The sequence below is a fragment of the Lissotriton vulgaris genome, unplaced genomic scaffold (assembly GCF_964263255.1).
Source record: "Lissotriton vulgaris unplaced genomic scaffold, aLisVul1.2 SCAFFOLD_1043, whole genome shotgun sequence".
Taxonomy (NCBI): domain Eukaryota; kingdom Metazoa; phylum Chordata; class Amphibia; order Caudata; family Salamandridae; genus Lissotriton; species Lissotriton vulgaris.
In genome coordinates, this window is record NW_028252006.1 from 561,388 (window position 1) to 583,032 (window position 21,645).

Sequence of the window (21,645 nt, forward strand, 5' to 3'; positions counted from 1 at the left end):
CAATTAAAGGGACCACCTTATCCTCCTTTGTGACACATGCTCAGATATGTCCTCTTGCCTGCATTTAACTGCTTGCAAGTGAGGCATATGTGACACTTGTTTTGCAATGATACACATTTGAGGATTTAACCAGTATGCCATGAAGAGAGGAACCATACCTTCTTTCCCTATGTGAGTGGCACAGTGGAACTGCTTTGCCATGGGAGATAACAAGGCATATGGCAGGGCTGGTCTCTCAGTTGTCAAAACCCATATCTCATCCTGATTCTTCACAAACCCTGACCTACCCCACTATTCCTGTTCATGTTCTGGTGCTTCTGCATGAATGGTCAAAACAGAATTGTTCTCTAATTCTCATGAATGTTCCCCATTGAATGTGCAGGACTGAAGACCTCAGTACGTTCCCATCTCATCCGCAAAAAGGTTTCCAGCCATAGCAAAATGCCATATGCTCATGTGTGCTACACATTTCACAATGGCTCTTTCCATAGGCAATTGAAATGACTCAATCAAATCCATCACATCATTTCCATTCCTATTGGAACCATAATTATCCATGAAACCTCTATGGCACCACAACTGTTCAAAATCATGAGCCACTATAAACCTGTACTGACTGCTGGTATAGATGGCAGCTCTTAAATTGTTAGAGGTACAGCACACTCTGATAAGCGTGATCAATTCAGCTACCTGTGCGAACATTACATTGCACAAATAGGAGGCTCCCACAAAACCTTCTAAAGTGCACACACCATATGCTGCTGTCAGAGTTCCTCATGTATATCTTAAAAAGAGCTGTCCACAAACAAGATTAAATCTGGTTCTTCCAGAGGAACATCTTGAATATCAGGTCTAGACTTGGTGCGCAATTCTGTCACATCAAGACAGTCAAGATCAATGCCATGATCATCCTCATCAGATACAGGTTAAAGAAAAATGGTAGCACTATATTAGAGTGACATTTTCTGCCACTAAAATAACCTGCTTACCTGCTTATATCCGGTAAGTATGCTGTTTGTCATGTATTGTGTTTGAGTATGAGTCAACAAAATCTTAACTAAATAACGGACATTCACAGTAAGCAAGTATCGCATCACTGTGCCCCCACACTGCTCAATACGAACACCAACTGCAGCTGTTTACTACAGGCATCTTGCAACAGTTGTGGCTGCAGGATCAAGTGTGGCAGAGAAATAAGCAACATATTGTTTGTATTTACTGTGGGTCTGTGTCAAAACACCCTGCATGCGCATAACAGTAGGTCACAAAATTCATTTTTGTAATCAAGCATTCCTATACCTATGACAGAGACTTTCATCTCGAGGAAGGCACTCATGCATTTAATGTCCAATCATTCAGATCATACAAATCCATGTTTTTAAACCTGTGTAGAGGCTTTGCCACTGGGAAAAAGTTGAGAATCCATTGGCGACAGTAACCCAACGTTCCCAGTAATATCCTGACTTCTTTCTGTATCGTGGGGGGTTAATTCTCAAAATTTGAAAGATTCTCTCTTTAGAAACTTCTAGCTTCTTTCTCAACGTAATGTCCCAGAAAGAGAACCTTCTTCTGACAGTACTGGAATTTTGTAGCAGACACTTTGTGTCGGTTCTCTGCTAAATGGTTCAGCAAGGTAGTGGTTTCTTGTTTGCATGCATTTTGGGTTGTTATATACTGAACAAAGACCGAGTTCCATGGCATCTGCAAGGTTTCCAGTTTTTCCTTTTGTATCCTAATAAAGATTGAGAGGTTCTCTGTGTACCACTCTGGAACTCAGCCAAAATTGAATTTTGGAATCTGGACACAAAATTTAACTGGCTATCCTCATGTAGAGGGATGGAAAAAATGCCTCACACAGGTCAATGACCATTGAACAATTCAGCATTGTAGGGTATCTGGAAGAGTATCACAGTAGAATTCAGTACCACGTAAGAACAAATGATGACTATATTATTCACCTCTCTTAAATCCTAAACAATCTTCCACTTTTTACTCCATTTCTGCAAACAGGCAAGTTGCAGAGACTCCCTAATATTTCCTTAGGGTGCCTTGCTCTAGCATGGCGTCAATCAAGGGGGTAATTCCAGCTATCGACTCTAGTGAGAGGTTGTATTGTGGTGTTTGCAATACTTTGCATTTGTTTTTATAGTTATTTCCACAGGTTCAACATTTTAATTAGACCAGTGTCTTTGCCAGTAAAATCCCAAACTTCCTCTTTCCCTGAATCTCTTTGGGAGGTAATTCTTCCTTTGTCAGAACTTAGACTAATCCAGCAGTTGTTTCTTGTGTCCTCAATTTAAAGTAAGCATCTTCATAGTTTATCTGAATCTCAACACCATCAGGTGTGTAATAGATTATATAATTGAAATGTCTGCCCAATAGCTTGTCTGGACTTGATTCACATATAATAAACTAATGGTGCTTCTCAAGACAACCAATTTTCAATTGGAACTTTCGCTAAGACTGGTTTTATGCTCTGTTTGTTGGAAATACCTACGAAGTAGACTCAACTTCCTGTTAGTTTGTTTGTTCAGAATCCAGCTCAATGAGACTGTCAAAAACAATGAACTTTTGGAAGCTTTCATGGCTCATAAAAAAGGTTTTGCTGAACTTTAGGGTTTGGATTAGGTTAAACCTCAGTTCAGCCATACTTTGTTGTATCATTTATGCTTGAAGCATATTGGCATTATAAGGCCTTTGGACCTACCTATTTTGGATCAGTATCGCATTCATATTTGGCTTTTGAACATCATTTTGCATTCGGTTGGAAATTGAACCTACATTCATGTTTCCAATGTCCCACCTTGTTACAAATATGACACAGAGTGGTCTTCTTGAAAATGGCTATGTTAATACCTCATACTGATCAACAGCCATCCCTCGATTTTTTCCATTCTGCATCTTCTGACCACCGCTTGATAACGAACTTCTTGCATTCCTGCACCAACAGCAGGACCACATATTGGCCTTTCTGATATATCCTTTCTGTGACAATTTAGTTTGTGTCATGATGAATTTTCCTTAATCCTCATCTGTCTCACTTTCATATCATCACTGCAATACTTCACATACCTCAAAATCTCATCAATGGACTTTGGCCGCCAACAATCACATTATGCTATATATGACTAAACACTGGATGCAAACCAAGAACGAACTGCAATAGGAAACCACTGAGATTTTTCCTTTCTGGATTTTCAATGCCACACTGCTATCTGAAAACGTGCTTAATCCATTCATAATAAACATGTACAGACTTCTTAGACTCTTGGGTAATTCGGGTAATTGTGAGCCAATCAACCTCTTTCTGCCGAACCTTTGTTTTCAGCGAGGTAACCACTTGCTTATACTTGTCTATTGCAATAGGAGAAAGTGCATTAATCCTAGCATTTCTCAGTTACTCTGCAGCTGGCAAAGCCTCAACCACTCTACCCACAAATCAGTTGGGACCACAATATCAAAGAAAGTATTTAAATCCTCCCACAGCACTTTCAAAAGTTTCACAAACCTCTTCACCCGTCTATACCATAGGTGAAGCTTTTCTTGTCGTTTTGCTTATAAACAAACTGAAATGTTTTCTTAACTCCTGACTTTTAGACAGGTGAATCACATACTCTGTAGCTAATTCCTAAAATGTGTTGTAGGTTTCCTAGGCACACCTTGCAGCTTCCTTACTCAAAAACGCTTTTCCTTGTTGTACCCATCTATGAACACTAACTCAAGAATTCCTGTGACATGCTCCTCAAATTCCTGAGACCTTACCCTCAAAATATCCATTCCCCTACAAGGGGCCTCTGTCTCTCTCTCCCGGGTTTCCCAATATCAACTATAGGCACACGTACAAAGGAAACTCCTTCTGATTGTGGTTGTTCTCCCAAATCAAGAGTAGTATCAATACCTGATGTACCAGGGGCTGTAGTAACAGTAGGTATAGCTGGCAGGAAGGTTGTTTAGCCAGTAAGGGCAAGCTGCAGGTCATATTCCGGTTTTTCGCAACCCCCACCCTGCCGCTCCCCCACCCCGCCTTTCTGCCCTACCGGAACTCCCTTCACTGGCCGCGGCTCTATTCCAAAAACCTACAAGACTTTGCTACTGTAAGTGCTCCGTTGAAAGACTTAACAAAAAAGAATTTTCATTTCACTGGTCACATGAATGTGAGAAAAACTTTAAAAGAATTAAACAAGCTATTGGGAATGCTATGGAAATGATGAACTTTATTCCTAAGCTTCTCCCAGCAGTCATAAAAGATCTCCAGTGTCTTTTAGATAAGTCGATGTGCATTGTACAATGGATTGGAGAAGAAAGTCTGCAAATTGTGATAGAGGTCTAAGACCTCCAGATGCAATTGCCATTTGTAATACTCTTGGTGTTGCGGATTGAGTTTATCCGCCGGGGTGTTTCAAAATCCCACCACGTGGTGCACCACCAGAGAAATCCGCTGATGACTCAGCCACCATGAATCTCAGGTAGTACCTAATGAGTGCAGGATAGGAATGTCAAAGTACAAATCCTGCAGATGCTACAACACCATCCAGCCTCAAGGCAGGTAGAACATGGGGCTGGGTGAGCATCTTACAGTTTTTCTTTGCAAAGGGAGGCATTGAAAGGGAGATAATGTATGAAAGAGCATAGGCCCCTGTCCTTTGGCACAAGGAATTAATAGGAATAACACCTAGTCCCCTCTTCTGAATCTGATACCCTTTCTAAGACTCACTTGAGCATCAGTGCCTGCACTTCCTGGCACAAAACGGCCAGGTGGGCCTCTGGTAGGCAGCTGCTGTAGGTGGCAGGTATAGTGGGTCGAACAATCGCCAGCCAGACCCATGGCCTGACCTTGAAAGGGATAGGAAGCCTGTTGTGAGGGTGGTGGGTCTGCCACTGTCGATGCGCCTGTACACTGGCATATATTACCTAAAACAGCAAAATTGTTCTGGGGATTGCAGAACTGGAGCGGAGAGGTTCAGAGAATGTGCAATGGTTTGCTTTATTTGAAAACATTACAGGGCTGGGTCTGTCTTTTTGCTAAACAAACAGAAGCCGTTGAAAGGCATATCCATTAAGGATGCCTGGACCTCTTTGGAGAAGCTCATGGTCTTCATCCATGTGTGCTGCTAAAGCACCACACTTATTCCCAAAGCCCTGCTTATTATTCTTTGGTGCCCAGGCCCAAGATGATGGGAATTTGGCTGAATCCCAACCATCTTGAATGGTTTGAGCTAGTGAAGTTTGTAGGTCTTCTCGGAACACTAGCACTATCTCACCCATCATGTTCCAAAGTGTGTAGGTATAATGCTTCAGTAAGCAGCTTGCATTAACTAACCTCAGGGTAAGACTGGCCAAGGAGAACATGCTCTTGTCAAAAAGTGTCCACTTGGTTTTACTGCCTATTGGGCGAATGGTTGGAAAACATTTTAACTTTACTGGTGGACATCTAGTGGCGAGGTGTGGCTCACTGGTTAGAGGCGGCAGACCCGGAGGCTGAGAACGGCCCGGGACCAGGGTTCGATTCCCGACGCGGCAGGGTCGAGGACCAGGGTCAGCGGACTGATAATTCTCGCCTCGGTGCCCACTTTGGGCAGTGATCACACTCGGTAACTCTGGGCATTAAGCTTGCCTCATCGCTACAACGGCCCCCCACAGACGCCGGGGATGCCTGGCTTCACCTTGGAGATACCCAGCATGGGACCATCTCACAGGGAAGGCCAGGACGGGTTCCCCAGCGGTCATTCGCGCCAGGATACTCCGGTAGTAATTGAGCGCGCTACAAAACACCTTACATTACATTACATTACATTACATAGTGCCCAGGTCTTGGATGCTCAAATCTGAACCGCCCGTAGCAAGCCTGTAATGATGGGTGACTTGTTGGTTGACTGAAGGGACAGAGCATGGCTTAACTCAAGTGCCCAACAGTGTGTCAGTAAGGGCTTAATTGAATGGTAAGAGGTTTGTTTGGCCAGGCTGTACAACCTCTGTGAGAGTAAGAATGTTGATTTCAACCTCCATTGACAAGAGGTGAAGGTCAAGGACCTTGGCAGCCCTTAGAATTATTGTAACAAGGAAGTGCTTTTATCTGTTGTTGGTCTGGGAGGGAAACCAACACAGTGTTGGGTGAGGAGTCCAGTCCACGGGCCTCCTGTAATTCCATGAACTAGTCACCTACATCATAAGGAGCAGCAAGTACGTCCCCGTTCCTTCCAGTGTCAACTTCAGTGGCTGACTGGTCAGTGACGGAGCTAAAAAGCAGGCATAGTATATGTCCTTGGCTGTGCGGTATTGGGACAGTTTCTGAGTTCGAAGGGTTCCATATATTCTGTGGCTCGTTAGATTCTGGGCATGGCCTCAGTTTAGCCAACACAAGCTCAGAGTTGGGCAAAATAATAGGTGGGGTGTCCTCATCCTGCGCCCTTTGAATTTGTGCAGGCATCGATTAACAAAGGGCTGGAATGCGTTTTGTAGTCAAGCCTGACGCTGGTACAGATTCTGAGATAGGTTCAAGGAGTTCAGCTGCTGCAGAGGTCAAACCTGCTGGCAGTAGCTTGACTAAAGGGCCCTGTGGATACTTTGGTTCTGTAGGCATGCCAGAGCAAAATGAAAGCACTCCAAAGATGTGCAGTATGAAAGCCTTTAACTTGCTCCAAGGTCACTGATATGCCCGGAAACTCAGGATGCATTGAAACCAGAGATGAAATTGGCTCCTTGATAGAGCAAAACCAAGAGGCATGGTGATGTCCTGGGCTTTTTCCAAAGAGTTTTGAGAAGTGGCTGAGGAGAGCTCAGGCTTCTTATGTTTCTGTTTTGACTTATCCGAAGACTTCGACAATGAGGATGATCAACCTTAGGAATGACTTTGAGAGTGGGACCGGGAGCAGTCTGCATTCTCAACTTCAAATTGGAGGGGGAACTGCATGGAGTCTTCTGGTGCTTCCAGACCTTCATGTTCTCTGCAAATCTTTTAAGCACTCTTGAGAGGAAGTGGTTTGACTAACAACTCTAGCAACATGTGCATATAAATGTATCTGATTTTGGGATGACACTCTCTGAATCGCCTCTTGACCAGAGCAAGAACCCAAACTCGGATGACTGATGCTTATCTCATTCACAAAATGAAGTGTACTACAGAATGTTTCTCTCCACTTCCATTTCTACACATGATTATTTAATCTCGGATGGTTCTTCATGGACGTACAACGCATACTTTTCCACCGCATACCTTTACAACGCATTCTTTACAACGCAACATCCATTACAACGCATTCCATTACAACGCATGCCATTACAACGAATTTTTAAAAACTACCTTTACAACGCATTCCAATATAACGCATACTACCTTTACAACGCATACCATTACAATGCATAACATTACATTGCATGTAAGGTAAGTATTAGATAGTGTAGGGGTAAAAATTACTATTCTAACTCCAGGGGGGTGCAATAGTAGGGTAAGTGTTGGATAGTGTAGGGGTACTATGCGTTGTAATGGTATGCGTTGTAATGGTATGCGTTTTAATGACTGCGTTGTAGTGGTATGCGTTGTAGTGTCATGCGTTGTAATGGCATGCGTTGTAATGGATGTTGCGTTGTAAAAGTTTAGTTGTAATGGTAGTGCGTTCTAAAAGTTGCGTTGTAAAGGTTGTTTCCCATTGAAAGGGTCTTTGTGTACAGTCCCTGGGAAAGTAGCCTTTGTTTAAGCAGGGCCAGCTCTAGAGTTTAACGTGCGGACATGCCTGTGTATTCTTCTTCTCATCGTCCCTTTCTGCCAAAAGTGCATGCACTGATTCATTCAAGAACACACAAATAAATTAGCAAGCTATTTATTCAACATATACACTGCACCCTTTTTAAAGACCATTAGCAACAATATATTTTGCAAGGTACATGCAGACTTCATAGCTATTTACAAGTATACATATTTCTGTATCCACTTCATTTCCTGTTGGTTTACCTTTCAGGCGATGAGAGAACACAAATTAATGAAAGGAGGGATTGTTTTACAAATCTATGCTGTGTTGATAATATGATCATTTATATGTCACACTCATCAGCTTAATGTACGATGCATTAAAAAAGTATGATAATGTGTATGAGATTTGTGTTTGTTATGCTTTTGTTGCCAATCTGATGCGTTCTCCTAACTGCTTGAGGGATATATGAATGCAACAAACGTAATGAATGGTAGCACGCATATTAATACGGAAAAACAGGCCATCATTCCAAACTGAGTGTAAATACCGATTTGGGCACAAACTCCTGTTCTGGATTGTAAGGGTATGTTTTCTGCCCTGACAATTTTCCCAAGGTAAAACCTAGAGCAAATCATGTGGTAAAATAGTGCATATTTCAGGGTTGGCGCCTCAGTAGCTGGAAAACATGATGTGTGAGTGTATTATACTGCTTTCCAAAGTCCAAAACTTGTCATGGTGTGGCAATTCTGCCTGGCATAATTACTGCCTTCTAATTTAATTGGAATAATTGAGCTTAGATACACTCAAAATTAAAACATTTACAAGTGATCACGTTACGTTGGTCAGCCCATTGTAAAAAGTATATCTTTCCCTGCCATTGAGTAGTGAAAATGGGATGCTTGTATTTTTTTTTCTCGAAAGATAACTGTTGATGATTACATATTCTGTGAGAACTAAACACCATGGCAATAAAGCAACTGAGCTATTGTTAAATGTATTTCTTTGTTTTTTTGTATTCAATTTTTGTCACCCCATATCTCATTCCACCCCAGGCGCGTATCTGTGTGAACCAGGCTACACGTCCAGTCCTGGGTTTACAATGACGGTTAGACCTGACAGCCATTGGGTGGTCCTCCCCCCAACCTTTTACCTTCCTCCTCCACTTTTCTGACCTTGGTTTTGCTTGTATTAGGACTCTGCACACTTTACCACTCCTAACCAGTGCTAATGTACTTGGACTGTCTCTCCTTCGCATGGTAATATTGGTTCATCCCAAACTGGCATATTTAATGTACTTTTAAGTGCCTAGTAAAGTGGTACTCCCTGTACCCAGGGCCTGCAAATTAAATGCTTCTGGTAGAACCTGCAGCACTGATTGCGTCAACCACTTAAGTAGCCCTTTCACCATGTCTCAGGCTTGCAATTGCAGATCCTCTGTGTACAGAATAACTGCCATTTCAACCTGGAAAAGAAAACCTTTTTGCCAGGCTCAAACATTTTCTGTTTATGCATATGTTACCCTAAGGTAGGCCCTGAACAACCCAGAGGGCAGGGTGCACTGTATTTAAAAGACAGGACAGGTAATTTTAAGTTTTACATGTATTGGTAGTGAACAACTCTCAAAGTTGTTTTTCACTACTGCAAGGTCTACATCTCCCCTAGGATAACATTGGGATTACCTTATTACATGTTCTAAGAGTAATGTCCAAATGGGAAGATATAACTCCTTCAAGATTGATGTCTCTGGAATCACAGTCTAAAATCCAAACTTATAGTGTAGTCAGATTTTAAATTGCAATTCTGAGAATGCTTCAACACCTGGACTCTGCCAGCTTCTGCACCTGAACTCTACCAACCTCTGCACCCAGACACTGCCAGCTCTACATGTACTCTGCCAAGTGGTGCCACCCCAGTCGTGGACCCTTGAAAGTGGGCCTAAGATGCTAGCCAGCAGAACTGGCATTTCTCCTCTGCTGAGCAATGCATCCCGAGCAGAACCGACGCATCTCCTCAGCTGCGCGACGCTTCTCCTAGCAGAACTGCGTGTATTGGACCTGTCGCAAAAGACTTGCATTGCTGCCACTTCTCGTATCTAGGATCTGATGCATCGCCTTCGGAACTACTGCTGCACTACCCTTTTACCGACACAAGCTCCTCGCATCCTTCGATGATGACAAAACTCAGCATCGTAGCTTCACAGGTCTTCGGAACCAAAGAATAATCCCTGCAGAATCTTGCATACTAGACAGCAGACTTCCCATTACAAGCCCTGTCAACCGGTTCCTCAATGTCGGAGCAACACGACCTCGCACTGCAGCCTCATGGCATCTCAGAACTGACACATTGTCTCTGCTGCTCGAAGCAGCTTTGACATGGATCCACACAACGCTCCACAACCAGTAGTTAAGATACTTTGTTCAGCGGGCCTAACGGGTTCCTGTAGCTGGCCCGCACTCCATCGTTATCAGACTGAACTTGTGACTGTGTCCCATTCTGGTGCGACCAGATATCCTCAATAGCACTTTTTGTTCTTGGCCCTATTTTACTTAAAAACTTTGAAATTCAACATCTTCTATTCTATTTATTGGATTTTTGTTGTTTAGGTCTTGTTTTATTTATCAAAGTTTGCACTATATCTCTAAACTGGTGTGAAATCTTCTTGTGTGGTGTTTTCACTGATTTACTGTTTCTGATTGAAGTGTTTCACAAATACTTTACTCACAGCCTCTAAATTTAAGCCTGACTGCTCTGTGCCAAGCTACCGGAATGTGAGCACACATTAATTTCGGGTTTGCCTGCCTCTTACCCTGACTAGGATTGTGGTTCCTGCTTAACCAGGTCTTACACTCTAGTCAACCAACAAGCCAATATCTTACAACTATTCTTGTCAAATTGTGCAAAACTGTCAATTCTTCCTTTAACGTCATTTACATGTTTTCCGTATTAGAATAAACTTTTACTGTTGAAGTTTTACCAGTAGAAACATTGTAGTCCTTATGAAACCCAGAAACCTTTTGCTGCAATGACTCATATTTGTACTTCTCAAAATGCATTGGAGAACTCCCCTTCTGCAGTAAAAGACCAGTAGTTGGTGTTTGTCTCTACATTGGCGTCCTCTCCTGAGCAACGAAGTGCATTTCTTCCACCTATATCATCATCCTCATGGCCATGTAATACATAAATCTCGCTCTGTTATATTTTTAAAATATTTCATGATAATATTTAATATAATGAACACTAAATAAAAAAATCTAAATTATTTAAATAAAAAGGACACTGTAAATTGAACGTTTGTCAAAATCAGCAAGATGAAAGTAAATTTCCAAATTTGCCTTTTTAAAAACGATTTCCCGCTCTGTAAATAATAGAAGACCTCCCATCACTGTTTTTCCTCTGCTGAAACCTTTTCTTCCACCAATATAGTCTGCCTGGGCACTGAAATACAAATCACTAATTTCAGAGGAAAACCTGTATTAACCCCTGTTTCTCAGCCCCACCCCACCCCCACACATTTATTACACCACGCGCTGCTTACCTGTACATGTCCCTCACCTTGGTGTTTCACAGTCCATTGTCTCCTGGCCCCTGGATCTTTGATATCAAGGCAGGACAATAAAGAACATTATACACAATACATGAGTAGGCCATTTTTCTTGGTTGCTTATTAAAAGAAAACAAAAGATGTTAGATTGATTAAAACCACTTTGACTATATTTGAACAGTCAGTCAATAATCTTTATTCAGCATATGGCATAAACAATTTTTACCTACAGAATGTCAATTTTAAAGTTTACCTTTCTGTTGTTAATAATTGTTATAATTTTTCGTACCATTATTTTGCACCTACATTATTATTTTACATTTCAACTAAATATTGTAGCCTTGCCCTCACGTGTTCCAACATTTATATTTTTAAATGCTATAGTGAGACATGTGCAAACTGCCAAAATATCCCCTTCCAGTGAAGCAAAACGTTACCCAAATTGAACTAAGAGATAAGGGCAAATAAAAACACCTTTCAAATCAGATTTTACAAACCATTCTCCAAGTCTTAACTTATGCAAACAAGAAAATTTATATTTTCCTGTTCAATCTGGCTAATGAAAGATACAAGCATGTATATTGTGGGAGCATATGACTGTCCACACACCCACGCCTGTCTGCATGCCCTGCAGATGGCTGTTCACAAAACGGGCCTTTAACATCAGCAAGAAGACCTTCTATTGTCGAGAACCATTTAGAAACACAATCAAATACTCAGTAGAAATTAAAGCCAATACCTAAATCTAGTTGCAGAAAGTATGTTCACAGCCCCTTTGACATCTCTTTCCTCAACAATGCCCTCAAGTAAACTATTGCAGGGCTTATCAACATTCACTCACTGGAGCATGGATGTTCTATCTCACATACATACAACTTGAGAAAACGCTCTTCATCAGGTTAAGATGTCACGTCTACATTTGTCTTCTGCGACCTGCTCTTAATATTCAGTTAAAAAATGAAGAACCCACTATATTGATAACTTAGTCATCCACTGAAAATCCTAAATTGTCATTACCCCACATCTCACCGGCCATCATGGTCTATTATTGCACTTCAGCAATCCTTACTAGATCTTGTTATGCCCAACCTTACGGCTTGGGGCTTTCCCTCTATAAAAAGTAGAACCATAGACTCTGTTCCTGATCAAATTCACTTCTCCTTATAAGGGGTTTCTCTTGCACAATACCTTATAAATACTGTAACCCCCTCATTACATTTCTCACTAGTTTTGCATAACCACCAGACTAAGTATCCATTCACTTGACAAAAAAGGGAACCATGACCGCTGGATCTGAGAGAAGTTCAGAAGTCTGTTCAAGAAGCATTTCAAACGACTGGAAAGGCTTGCCATCACCAATCCACACATTATTTTGACCCCCTTCCCAGTTACTAAACAGGTGATATTTTGCCTCACATCAGATTTTTAAGGCCGTCTACCTATGTCATCACGAATTATGTATCAAACTGTATTTCCTTAATCCCCCTTTCATATGAGTGTCTGTAAAGGGTTAGAAAGCAGCTACCCATAACCTGCTTTTTCTTTCCATTCATTAGAAAGTTTTTTCCATAAATTGTGAATTATATTTTAGAGAGAGGTGGAAGCTCTTGAAGTTATTCCCAAAAACATTCTGTTTCTCTGCTGCCTGATGGGCATGTGAAGCAATGACTGTTGGCATGTTTCCTTCATGTATACATCTGTCCTGTACCTCCCTGGAAGTCAAGGGAGTAGGCAGCAGTATTCAAGCTGGTCATACGCTGGGTCCAAGGAGGCCATTATGTCCTCTTCTTAATTTGGTGGTGGGCCGTGGTGTTGGCATAGGCCTGAGTGAAGAATGTTCCGAAATGTTTCTCTTTGAAAGGCGAAAACCTATTCTTGATGTATGAGGCATCTGATTATGACTTCACAATGCAAGGTGTTCAAATTGAGGTGTTATATATCACATAGAAATGCCATACTTGCTTGTATGTAGATTACAACCCAGTTAAGAACTATAGCCACCATAGTTGGGGAGTAGCAGCAAGCGAGTAGGCCTTGCCTGTTCAGGCACATGCTGGGCCTCTAGGTTAGGTAATTGTGGATATTTTCAAGGTTCTTGTACTTCCAGTGTGTTTCCCATGCCAAACTCCTGATCAACGTAGCCCAGGTCTATTACTGGAAGTATTTAGAGAACAGCTAGTTTAAAACAGCTCGCTAAACCTTAAATGCTTGGAAATAAGTTGAATTTGAAGAGGCAGTCTTTTCCAAAGAGTTACAGGCGGCACTGATAATGTGCAGTCTGCCTTCCATTGCTTTTGTAACCAATGCACAATCAACAGTGTGTGCTTACTGGGGTCAAATGGGCAAAAGGGGACATACCAATAGTATTTGCTGACAAGTAGGCAGGTGCACAGACAGAAATGGGTATATGTCCACTCAAGCTGAGACAGGAAGGCAGTGAAAGGATCCAAAGAGAGAAGTGGCAACCTCAAAAGCCTCACACCTTTGGACACACTGTCAAGGTGAGCTTATGTTTTCTGTACCAACTGAAGGTGTAGCATCACATAATTTGAGGTCCCCAAAGACAAAAGCAGTCAAGGCTTGAAACCACCAGGGCTGACACAGCAGATCTGGTCCAATTGGTAGTCAAGAGAAGATTGGTACCTACAGCACGAGCTGGAAAAATCAAGCAGAAACTACTGCTTTTACCTGGGATATTAGTAACCAATCAAAGTCCAGCAACACCTCTCACTATTTCACAAACTTGATTGCAACATTCCATGTTCTACTAGCTAGAATAAGGGGCACCACAGAGGTTATTCCTGTCTCAGCAATCATAACTTCTGTGTTATCCAATTCTGTTCAATAAATTGCAATCCATCTAGTCTCGAAACACCACCAAAATCTGATAAAATCTGAATACCCACATTTTTATTCATCTCGAGAAGGATCTGGGTGTCTTCAGCCTACAAGGTAAAGTGGTAGCGATAAGGCTCTCAAGCAAGTAAGGGGACCCCAATGATCTCTAGAGGATGCTACAAATTAAAGGCCTTGAAGCTCAATAGTGGATAATGCTGCTCACAGTTCCATTGGTAATAGATCGTGGCTTCGCATATGTCAGACATAAGTCCTGAGATTATGCAGTTCAGTCACCAGACCTGATTCACTGCCTCGATTGGCCAGAACCACCTGAACATCATGAAAAATGTGTTGAATTTCAATACGTCGCTACACTGCAAAGATACATTAGCCTATACAACCATATATGCAACAAGCTGCTCAGAAAGATTCAATGAAGACTTTTTGAAGCAGAATGATCTTCAATTCTACAATGATCATATTCTCAGGTTAAATCTGTAATTTTTTGTAGTTACTCATTTGAATTTTTGTGGTATATGAGCTCAAATACTTTTGAAGCAGGGAAGAATTGGAGGTTAGTTCACTGTTCTTACATTCACCCTGTTGTTTTATAAATGGAAGTATTTCCAAGTTATTGGTATGACTCTTTGAAACAGCAAAACACACTATCAAACATATACTTTCTGTATTAGAAGTAGGAGACTACCCACTAACCTTCTCAAACTCACTTCGATCAACATCAGCTGGTGCGCCAAAGGTAAGCCCGTCTGTGACCTGACTGCAACCAGTGCCAGGGACCCTGGTCCCCTGACCACCCACCGCTATGACTCAGCCCCCTCCACGAACTCAACCCTAGAAGGAACAACAAGTGCCAACTGTCCACGCCAAACACCACCCACGGTCAGTTCTCTTGCAGACCCTGCCAACAAACCTTCACCAACCTCCGCACCCCCAGAGCCACCACTCTCCCGCTAGATGCCAGCCCACCTGAACCCCTGAGGTGCATCCTCCTCAACATACGCTCCCTGCACAGACACACAGTAGAGATCTGGGACCTTCTTGACACCCTCTCGCCAGATGTCGGCTTCTTCACGGAAACCTGGACAAACTTCACCGCTGCCCGGACATCGCTACCACCATCCCAGACGGATACAAGATCCAGAGAAAGGACCGCCCCAACCACCCAGGAGGACCCCTACCTGCTGCACATCTTCCACAGAGCTGCCGCCACCATATCACTTGTTGCATCCTGGATAAGCAGCAGCTGTCTGAAGCTTAACTCAGAGAAGATAAAAATCCTCGGACCCATCCCCTCAGCAGGGAACAACTCCTGGTGGCCCACCGCCCTCAGCAACCCCCCCACTCCCACGGACCATGCCCAAAACCTCTGCATCATACTCAACTCCTCCTTCACCATGACCCAACGGATCAACTCTGTCTCCTCCACGTGCTTTAATACCCTCCGCATCCTTTGCAAGACCTTCAACTGGATCCCCCCAAATTCAGAAAGACCATCACCTACGCATTCATAGCAAGCAGACTGGACTACAGAATTGCCTTCTATGCTGGAATCAACAATTCCCTGCTCTGTAAACTCTACACCATCCCGAACACCGTGACCAGACACGTACTCGGCATCCCACGACATGAACACATCACCCAGCACCTAAGAGACCTCCACTGGCTCCCCGTCGAGAAGAGAGTAACCTTCAAGCTACTCACTCATGCCTACAAATCCATCCACAACAATGGACCCCAATAACTCAAGGAAAGAGTCTCCCTCCGTTTACCCAAGAGAAACCTCCACTACGCCAACCTCGCAAATACCGAAATTCCACGCATCCACAGAGCCAGAGCTGGTGCAAAAGCCTACTCCTACATCATGGCAAAGACCTGGAATGAGCTCTGGCTCGACATCAGACGTTTCCCTACTCTGCACAACTTCAGGAAGAGCCTCAAGACCTGGCTCTTCGGCTGAATCTGAGCTGCACGCCCCCCATCGCCTTGAGACCCTCATGGGTGAGTAGCGGGCTTCACAAATCCCTGATTGATTAATTGACTACACACAAATAGTACCTGTTTTTAAAGAAGTAACATGTCTGCTAAAAACAAACACTAGATTTAGGGCCAGATGTAGGAAGCCTAATACCGGTCGGTAACGGCCGAAATTACCGAATTTCGGCCGTTACCGACCGGTATTAGGCTTTTGTAGGAGGCCAAATTGTAGGATTCAGTAATTTACCAAATCGGTAGTTTAAGGAATCGGTAAATTACTGAATTCTTAAAATACCGATTTGGTAAATTACAGAATCCTTAATGTAGGGAGCACTCAGATGAGTGCTTTTCTCATTTCAGGATTCGTTATTTACCACCAACTACATGTTGGTGGTAAATATCGAAAACCGTGAAAAGAGAAATTTTTTGCAATTTTTAACAGTGCCATGTGGCAGACATATATGCCCTTAGGGCAAGTATGTGCGCCACATGTGCACCCATGCACTATTCAGGGGTGCTACAGGGTGTCAAAGTGCCACCCTGCCACCCTTGAATGTTTTCCTCATTTTACCGAATCAGTATTTACTGATTCAGTAATTCCCATTCATTCCTATGGGCCTGGAGGCCCGTAGGGATGAATGGGAAATACTGAATCGGTAAATACCGATTCGGTATTTACCGAATCTTACCGATTCGGTAAAAAATACCGAATGAATACCTACATCCCATTTACGGATTCTAAAATACAGAATCTGTAAAATTCGTTTTTTTAGAATCGGTAAATCTGGATTACCTACATCTGGCCCTTAGAGTGCTACCTTCATAGGCCATAAAACAAAGTGAGTAAGCCTCACATTTATCAGGTGAGAGATCAAATCATGGCTTAAAATTGTGTCACTGTCCTCCACCTGAAGCTTTCTTCCCTGAAGTATTATGTATCTCTAATAAAATCAGCAACAAGGAATCAGTATGCATAAGCTGTGCTGCTGATCTGAAGCCTTATTGTAATGTAACCCATCTGTCACAGCCTCACACACACGATCAGTCTTCCTGACAACCCGACACCTCTTTCAGACCCACACTGCCAATTGGTTTACATTTTTATTGTCTAACACTCCTCACTTTCCCATTTTTACTGTACAAAAAACCTTACTGCCACATGAACTACTGGATTTTACTAAACACCTCCCTGTCCTTTCTTTCACTGAATTATGGCACTTTTTTTTACATCGGGTTTCAGTAAACAAGGAAAAACCCTAGGATTATAAGGGACCAAGGATACTGAATTGTTTTTACGAACAAGGGTCCCTTAGCAAAAATAAAAAAGTAATCAGCATGGATACAATATTAAGTTCCATTGCTCTTGACACCAGTGTCCCACACCAGAGGGTAAATCATCTGTTTACCGTGTCTTCAGTCCTGTATTCCACTCACTACCTGATCACATGTTACCAACAGAAGGAGCTGCCGACTGAGGGCCTTCTACAACTATTCATCATTTTACTGCTATAAACACATTTCTTCCACAGTATCAGACTGCCATAAGTATAACTATCTTCCTCTAGTTTGCTCCCTCAATGCCCTGTCCCTATCCGCCCGATTCATCAAACGAAATTGCGCTCGCAAAGGGCCAGATTCTGAGAATCTGGCCCTTTGCGAGTGCGATTCTTGCATTTGGGATTCAGCATCCCAAATGCAAAAATCGCTAATTGCGATCTCGCAATTTTGCGAGGAATTACATTTAAGGAATCTCTATTTGAGATTCCGTAAATGCAATTCATCATCCAATTTTATTTTGCGAATTCGCAATTTCTGGCCGCAATTTATCGCGAGGTCAGACCTCGTGGTAAATTGCTAAAACTCAGAAAAATGCATATAAATGCATTTTTCTGAGTTGCATGTTACACACACACATGTCCTTTGGACATGTGTGTGTGCAACACCTGTGTCAAATTTCATTTGAGGGGTGCTACAGGGTGTCCTTTGGACACCCCTGGCACCCTTCAGATCGCTATCTTATTTGCGATTAGCAAATTGCTAATCGCAAATAAGGAATACTCCCCATTCATTCCTATGGGCCTTTTGGCCCATATGAATGAATGGCGAGTTATTCCTTATTTGCAATTAGCAATTTGCTAATCGCAAATAAGGAATATGTAGGAATCGCATTTCTTTATGCAGTTTCTACATGAATCCCGTTTTGCGAGTCCTTAATAGCGATTCGCTATTAATCGCTATTAGGGGCTCGCAAAACGGGAGAATGATGAATCAGGCTGTATGTAACTATAATTTTTTTAGGAAGTTTTGGTAACAGAAAATCCTTTAGTATACAGTGAGTTTCTTTATATGTGCTTTGTGTTTGGTATTAGTGGAGAGCAAAGGGGTTTGGAGGAGGATGTTCCGTGAATTGCATTTTATAGCATGCAGCCATTTTTTAGGAAAATTAAAGTGCAAGTATTAGAATACTAAGGGCCTCATTTAGGAATTGGTCCGTGGGTTTTACTCTGGCAGGGCAAAAGACTAAAATACTGTTACCATGACGTAATACCTGTCAGGCACCTGTCACTGTACCACTGGATTCAAGCTAGCCTGCTGAAATAGGGTGACGTTCCCTGAAACCAGTCCCAGGATGCTTGTTTCCGGTACAGGGAGCACCTGGCCAGGCAGTTCGGTCTGGACTGCTCCCATGGGGCACAGGGTGAAGACTGATTTGCATATGGCTGGGTCCAAACTGGGGTGGCGTAGTGGGCAAAAGAAAGATGGATTTAACCCGGATCTTTTGACTGGGGGAGAATGTTTGCATTGTCAGCATTCTGTCCATCATTTGTTTGCTGTAACACTTTTCGCTCTAAGTGGGATGGATATGACAAGACGTGGGTCCCTTTCTCACTGTGCCACTGGATTCAAGCGAGACTGACTGAAGAAGGGTGACATACCCTGAAACGGGTCCCAGGATGCTTATTTCTAGTCCAGGGAGAACCTTGCCTGGCTGTTTGGTCTGGACTGTTCCCATGGGGCACAGGATCAAGACTGATTTGCATATGGATGTTCCAAAATGTGGTGGCGTAGTGGGCACAAGAACAATGGATTTAACCCAGATCTTTTGACTGGGGGAGAATGTTTGTATTGTCAGCATTCCGGCCATCATTTGTTTGCTATAACACTTTTTGCCCTAAGTGGGATTGGTATGCCCAGACGTGGGTCCTTTTCTCACTGTGCCACTGGATTCAAGCTAGCCTGGCTGAAGAAGGGTGACATAACCTGAAACCGGTCCCAGGATGCATGTTTCCGGTCCAGGGAGAACCTGGCCTGGCATTTCGGTCTAGACTGTTCCCATGGGGCACAGGATCAAGACTGATTTGCATATGGCTGGATCCAAACTGGGTTGGCGTAGTGGGCAAAAGAGCAATGGTTTTAACCCAAATCTTTTGAATATGGGGAGAATGTTTGCATTGTCAGCATTCCATCCATCATTTGTTTGCTGTAAGGCATATTTAGAGAGCTCTGGCAGTCCTGCAAACATCTCTAGTCAATGTCAGGATCTGCTGTCACAGTGTGTCTTGTCTCTGTGTTAAACTTTTGATGAATGGTACCGTCAATTTGACGGATGTTCATCAAATTTTTAACATGTTTTTAGTATTTTCCAAAAACAAACTCTCAAAACAGGAGTTTGTTTTTGAAAAATAAAAACCCAATAAGCCCACACCATGGGAGTGTTTTCTCCCATGGTGAGGGAGCCAATTTGAACGTTTTCTCTGTCCCTTGCCACTAGGTTTGACTAAGCAGTGATAGACTGTGAGAAGTGTCAATTTGACTTCTGGTCAAAATCGTGCGGCCTGTCAAATCACCAATCTTCAACAGGCTGTATTTGGTCAGCTGGCAAAGCACTATCTCAGTGACGGAGTCAGAGTGGGCTAAGTCATGGAGATACTAAAGGTCCTCTAAATGAGGGCCTAAGTGGTCATTTGGAAAACTTGAAATCTCTGCTTAAGTCATGTCCTATCCCTTGCACATCGTGAAAATAATTTCCTTTTGTACGAATGACTATCATGGATAGGTGAGTGTAGGCTGTTCCTGAGTTTATATAATACATGCGTACTGAAGTGGGAGCTCCGCATTGAAATCCTGATGCTGATTCCCAAGGCAGGATCCACTGAATTTGTCCATGAAGAGTAGTTACTTACGGATGCAGAATTTCTGCAAAGAGTTGTAAAATATTTGTCCATATACTTCTTCTTTGATGCTATTCACAAATACATCTGAGAGAAAATCAAACCAATAGCAGTTTGCTCTTGTAATCAATAAGGTTTTAAATGTGAGATTGATCACAGTTCTTATGCTTTTTGCAGAGACATCAAAAAAGAGGAGAGTCCTGGTGTGGCGTTAACCAAGGAAGATAAGAGTGGGCAAGAAAATACTGAGAAAAGGTAATAATTGAAAAGAAAAACTTTTGTAAACAAAGATAGATAAAAATGAAGAGACCGGGGCAGCAGAGTATACTGAAGAATTTAATTTGACTATATTGTAGCTTTGAAAATGATTTCACACATTTCCACGTACTTCTAAATAAATGCCTGGATAATAGAGGTGTATGTGTTGAGGGAAGTGTGGCAAAGTTCATAGAACACTAACTACTCATGGAAGAGGTATAAGTTATAGTTCGTACATCTTACTATAGTCGGTGAATTGGGGAACTTAAGTATTTTTTAGGTTTGGTATTGTAACTGCACCATTACATTAACTGTGGTTTCTTAATATAATTTCTATAATTTCTAAGGATTTTATAAATAGTAATTTGACATATCTTACCTTTAGGGAATGTGTGTGTGAGTGTGTGTGTGTGTGTGTGTATATATATATATATATATATATATATATATATATATATATATATATATATATATATATATATATATATATATATATATATATATATATATATAACCTACTGGCGTCTCGCCAGTAGGTATATATAGTTAGGATTTGTTGTCTATGGGACTTTTGAAAATTCTATGTCTAATAACTTTGGCGTTTGTGGACGGAATCGGCTGAAATTCTCAGGAAAATGGCACATTTTGTTTCTGAGCAGCCCCTGAAAATTTGGGGGGGTTTCGTCAAGGGGGGGCCGAGAAAAAAGGGGGGTCCCAAAACGCGTTTTTCCCATGTTAATTTCCATAGGGCCTTTGGCCTCACTTTTAGCTCGAACGGCTGAATGGATTTGCACAAAACTTGGCAAAATTGTAGGGACTGTTAGCCCGATGTGCCTTTGCTAGGTCTCAATATATGTGCTCCAGTGGATTTTGAGAAAAATTAACGTTCAAAACAAGATATATATCTGTAACAGCGCTCCGGGCTGCGCTCCGGTCCGCTTACTTTTCGCTAAACGGAACTTTGCGATGCGAAGCTGATTGGCTCCCCGGTGTCTGTCAACATTCTAAACAGTCCTGAGCGGCCGCCATCTTATCTCTCGGTAGGATCGAGAGAGAAGAAGAGGTGAAAAACGAAGGGGGAATTTAATTAAAGGGGGCAAGGTATACCCTTCTTGACCCCCTAGGAATGTTGTTGGGGTTATTAAAGGGTCCC

General features: G+C 42.3%; 1 protein-coding gene across 1 annotated transcript in view; it reads left to right on the plus strand.

Moving 5' to 3' along the window:
• The window catches only part of LOC147662694 (uncharacterized), a gene marked incomplete at its 3' end in the record, with an annotated part of 662,849 nt that overhangs the window by 438,332 nt on the left and 202,872 nt on the right, over positions 1–21,645 (plus strand). Inside the window, exon 21 of the mRNA XM_086950972.1 lies at positions 20,412–20,489. Coding sequence (XP_086807098.1) covers positions 20,412–20,489 — 78 coding nt within the window. The remainder of the gene's footprint in view (positions 1–20,411; positions 20,490–21,645) is intronic.